This window comes from Mitosporidium daphniae, assembly GCF_000760515.2.
Source record: "Mitosporidium daphniae strain UGP3 chromosome Unknown contig-210, whole genome shotgun sequence".
Taxonomy (NCBI): Eukaryota; Fungi; Microsporidia; genus Mitosporidium; species Mitosporidium daphniae.
In genome coordinates, this window is record NW_013546610.1 from 1 (window position 1) to 5163 (window position 5163).

At 42.8% G+C, this 5163-nt stretch overlaps 3 protein-coding genes across 3 annotated transcripts; 2 read left to right on the top strand and 1 right to left on the bottom strand.

The window, feature by feature from the left end:
* Positions 1–115: 115 nt before the first annotated feature.
* Positions 116–2728, bottom strand: DI09_210p10 (uncharacterized protein; the record flags this gene model as incomplete). The annotated part of the gene is made up of 1 exon (XM_013383063.1): positions 116–2728. The coding sequence occupies one exon, from the start codon at positions 2726–2728 to the stop codon at positions 116–118; it is 2613 nt and encodes an 870-aa protein (XP_013238517.1).
* A 50-nt stretch (positions 2729–2778) lies between these two features.
* On the top strand, positions 2779–4188 carry DI09_210p20 (uncharacterized protein; the record flags this gene model as incomplete). The annotated part of the gene is made up of 1 exon (XM_013383064.1): positions 2779–4188. One exon carries the CDS (start codon positions 2779–2781, stop codon positions 4186–4188), a length of 1410 nt encoding a protein of 469 aa, XP_013238518.1.
* A 108-nt stretch (positions 4189–4296) lies between these two features.
* Positions 4297–5163, top strand: DI09_210p30 (uncharacterized protein; the record flags this gene model as incomplete). The annotated part of the gene is made up of 1 exon (XM_013383065.1): positions 4297–5163. A coding segment is annotated over one exon (867 nt), but the record flags the coding sequence as incomplete, so codon positions are not given.

Below are 5163 nucleotides of genomic sequence, written 5' to 3' on the forward strand. Positions count from 1 at the left end.
ATCTTTACCGTAAATATTGTAGCCAAAATTGTACCTATTTATCTCGATTGATAAATTTGCCACAAACAGAATCTGGGGCACCGCCCATAGTATATATTGCAAGGTTGCGAAACCCTTACTCTTTTGAATGCTTATAATGTTTCGAGCGATGAGAGCTCTCATGCCTGCGAGAACTGGTCGATGAAAATGTCCTCTGTGGAGAAGATTCACGTGAAGATTTAGTTCTACTGAGACTACGCGATTGGACATCAGAAGGATCTTTGCCTTCTGCTCTACTTCGTGGGCGATATGATGATCTAGAGGATGACCCAGACGAAGGTGTAGACGATGATCTAGAGGATGACCCAGACGAAGATGTAGATGATGATCTAGAGCAAGATTTGGGGAATGATCTAGAAGAGGACCTAGAGGTCGATCTAGACGAATACCTCGATACCCGTTGCTCGTTCAAATCACTTGGCATCCTTTGTAAAGTTCCCTGGTTTTTTTTATCTTGATCATGAAGGGAGGATAAGGAGAATTGATGGTATTTTTCAACCAAATAATTTTTATCAAGAAACGGAAGCAATTCGAGCGCCTTCAGATGAGTTAACGTATTTTCGTCAATTAAAGTGGAAACTAGCAAGTACGAAAAGGCTATTTTGGCAAGCCTTTCCTTGGCATCTGATTTTTTGTGATGGAAAACCTTGTCCTTCAATTCGGAGGCATATCCGGTAAGAAWAGATTGACCCAGCCATTGGCACCTTCCGGAAAACGGTGCTGTATGCGAAGAGAACTTGAACTCTGGATACGGAACTCGACACATTTGGCAGTATTCCATTATTAGAGAAATGTATTTTTTGTCACCATTCAAGCGGGGCAGCATTGAAGGAAGCGATTTTAAAACGGCATCCGATGTTGCTGCCCCCAAAGGAGAGGTAGCTAAAGGAGCTTTATCGGGGGTTTCCGATGCCATCTTGGAAGCAGAGGGATCAGCTACAGATTTCTTGTACAAGTCCATAAAGTATTGACTATACTTGAGAAAATCATCGGCACAAAGTACATTTATTGCCGATGATGGAAAAGAAGGATCATTTGTAGCTGTCACAAGTTGTGATGTTTTTTTTCCCCCTTCAAATTGGAACGGAGACGCTGTCAAATTTGGCTTTCGAAGAGGAGAAAAGGATGGTCCCAAAAGCTCGTCCTCAAGAAAGGTTTCAGGAGGTCTATTAAGGCTGTCTAGGTTTTTTAACATGGATTCTGACAGGGAAAAAATAGGCGGAACAGATAAAGAGCTCGTTGGCGAAACAGATAAAGAGCTCGTTGGCGCAAGAGATAAAGAATTACTTGGCGCAAGAGATAAAGGACTACTTGTGGAAACACAAGCAGAATTGCTGGCCAGCAAGTGAGGATTCTTTTGATAGTATTCAAAGGCGAGTTTTGCCGAGTGCTCCTTGGCTCTTGCATTGGTGGCGCCTTCACCGAGAAATTCCATGTTAAGCCACCTACAAGTCACCTTAAAGCGTTCGACGCCCTGGCAGGCATAATTGTATTCTGGGCATTTTACCAGAGAATTATCTGTGCAAATCTGGTCAAGTTTCAAGGCATAATTGAATTCACTCTCAAATATAGACGACGCATCTGAATGTTCAAGGAACACCGAGTGAATTGGTACATTAGAGGACAGTGTCACCGGGTTTGATGTTTTTTGAGACGCAAAAGAGGAATCACAAACAGAGTCGGAGGGTGAGCAAAGCCCGGGTTTACATCTCAACAGCAGGCCAATCAAGGGATTGATGAAGAGCTTTAGCTCGGGGTCAAAGCAATCTTTCCTAGCAAAAGAGGATCCTATTCGATTCGCCTCAAGGGAATAAATAGCCGAAAACTGAAACGGGAAAGTGTATTGAAAGTGGGTAGCATTGACAAAACTGCCGCCAGACATAATAGATTCCATTAAAGGGACCATAAATGGCTTGACATCAGCGGGTATTGGGTTGAATATCAGCATATGAAAACAAATGACGTATAAAAAAAAGGACTTTATCAACAAAATTTCTTCTTTCGAGCCAAAGCCGTTGGTGGAAAAATAGAAGTCTACTAAAGACAATGATCGAGTAGGCGAGCAAGCGAGATTTCCCTCCAAAGCAGAGGGCGTGTGCAGACCTTTAGCCAAGTCTGAACACATGCTTTGCATCGGCATAGATGATCGGATCTTAATGGGAGGAAAAGCCGGCATTGTGAACGAAATATACTTTTGCAAAATATCCAAAAGACCGCTTTTTACAGCAGACTCTTTGTGTCTTACGAGGGATTCGACAGTGTAATCATCAAAGGCTGATTTGAGAAATTCAACCGGAGAAAGGCATTGCAGTATCGTGGATGCTGCTGATGACACGGATTCCTGTGGGGGAGAGAAAGACAAGTTCCGGTCAAATGCAGCATTCTCCGAGCCCTGTGCATGTTCAGCGGATGGGGTTTGTTCAAAAATAGGGGCTATAGCTGGGTGGGGCAGTTCTTCAGAGATAACGCTTGAGATTTCATTAAGCCACGAGCTAGCCAAGCTCTCATTTTGATCGTTTACTGCGTCGCTATCACCATTTGGGTGCGAAGAAGATCCCGGTTGATCTTTACTTGCCGCTGCCGTACGGTGATATTTAAAGTTTCCAATGATGTCTACTATGTCACTGCAAATGCATTCCATCGTTATCGAGGGGTCAATGAAGAATTTCTTATCAAGGACATAGGACATGCCCAAAAGTTTGCAAATATAAAAAGTGGTCGTCTTTGCAATTTGCCGAAATGCCACACGTTAAACGGATCAAGCAAGAGGCTGCGTCCGCCGCCCCCTTTGCGAAAGCAGTATTTCCCATCGAGGTGCTAGAGGTTGTTTTCTTTTACATGTATTCCTGTAATGACTTCCAATCTATTTTAGCGATCTGCAACCGGACCCTCTTTTCATATTACATGTCTCGGCTGAATGACTCGATCGAGATACCAGGCGATATTGGAAGAAAGATTTTTCTTGCGCCTCCTCTATTTTCCGAAGTGTGCGTGAAGAACACCATTTCGCTGGGGGTGTTTTCAGATGCCATTTTTAGCTCTTCCTCGGGCATATCCAGGCTCTCGATTTCCGGGAAACATCTTCCCACCCCGCCGCCCTTAAAGATACTGTCCGCCCTGCAGGATAAATATTTCTGGGTTAGAAACATCAAAAATTTAGAATTCTCCCACATAAAGATACCAGACCGATTAAATGTACAAGCTCTTCGATCGAATATTGGATCTGTCACGCTATCTCATGTCTCGGGTCTGGAGGATCATCTGATTTGTTTTCTCTCTTTATTTCCCAAACTCAACCAAATATCTTTGCTGCATTCAAGCATCACGCCATCAAATCAAATACACGCAACGGGAAAGCGCAGGTTCTCATCTCTGACACTTGTCAAGAATTCGTTTTCTCACGTCGACTTTGACAAGACACACTTTTTTAAATGGATCGCTGGGTTCCTCGATTTATATCAGGAGCCGTGCGTGTTAGAATTAAATGGGGTTAAAATGTCACATGGAAGCTTTTTACGGCTGGTCGATTTTAAAAGGGCAAATTTTGCCGCAAACAGGCTACAGTGTGTGTCGCTTGACAACTGTACGTTCTATCCTCAAAATGAAGCCTCATCCTCTCTTTTGGCACATTTTATCAGGGGATTGCCAGAATTGAAACGGTTTTCGATTCGCAACTTTCAGCTCGATGTGACCGGCATAAAAAGAGGGCTCCTCAATTTGGTTGAGCTGGATTTGTCGTTCAACTCTTCAATTACCAATGACGTGTTGCACGACATCGTTACCCTGTCAAGATTGAMACTTAGATCGTTATCTTTGGAGGGCATTCAGTCGATATCAACTGGCTTTCTATGCGGCCTGGTCATGATGCTCAAGCTTGAAAAGCTAAATGTGTCAAACATGGCAATCAAGCTGTCGCAATTCGTTGACGACGTGTTCCCGATTTTATTTGGATCCCTTCAAGTGATAATTGCAAAAAATTGCTACAGCCTATGTTCTTCTTCGTTTATCAAGGTTATTAAATCGGTAACTTATCATTCGCCCCTGCGAACCATCGACTTTTCGGACGGAACTTGCTCTAACATAAGGATTGAGACCCTAGTAGAGGCCAAGACATATTTATCCAAATTTGCGTGCAAATTTTCGCACTGATTATTTAAACGAATTTTGTTTAAAAAACCTCATAAGCTATGATTTCGACCTATCACGCGCATTTAAAATTTAGCTGACCAAATCCAAGATGCAAAGACATTGCGGAGTATGAAAGCCAAATACGGGCTTTGGATTATTTTCACCTCTTTGATCCTTTTTAATGTGTATGCTAAAGATCCTAGTGTGAATGATCAGGCCTCTACAGATGTCATGACAAATCCTCCAATTTCTAAAGATCCCAATCTGAATCACCCAGTTTCTAAAGATCCTAGTGTGAAGGATCCGGTTTCTAAAGATTCTAATGTGAAGGCTCCGGTTTCTAAAAATCCTAATGTGAAGAAGACGCTTTCTAAAACACTTCGTTACGCAAGTTATGCCAATCCTGTCAAAGTCGCAGAGCACGTCGGCTTTAAAGAACCTGTAGTTTCCGTTTTAAATTTAGCCGTTCCTGGATTGGGATCGGTTTTAAATATGGCAAATGATGCTTCTAAGTTCGCTATCAAGCGCCTCAATAAGGGCAGCAACTCTGATAAAGGAAAAAATTCCTCCTCAACACATGAGGATAGAGTCGGTAAAGCACCCTTGAATCTCTCTAATAACCCACCCAACACTCTTCCAGGCCAGCAAAAAGAGGCAATTAAATTATTGGAGAATGATTCAAATAGCCAAAAAAATCAAAAAAATATCTCATCACAGGTTACGCCTTCTAATGCAACCCAAGCTCCCGTTTCTAACTGGTCTATTCCCCCTACTCCAGCTGAGGCTACCCCTTCTACCCTAGCCCAAGCGGCTGCTTATAATTCTTCCAATCCAGCCCAAAATCTTGTTTATAACTCTTCTAACCAAGCCCAAGCTCCTGCTTATAACCCTTCTAACCAAGCCCAAGCTCCTGCTTATAACCCTTCTAACCAAGCCCAAGCTCCTGCTTATAACCCTTCTAACCAAGCCCAAGCTCCTGCTTATAACCCTTCTAAC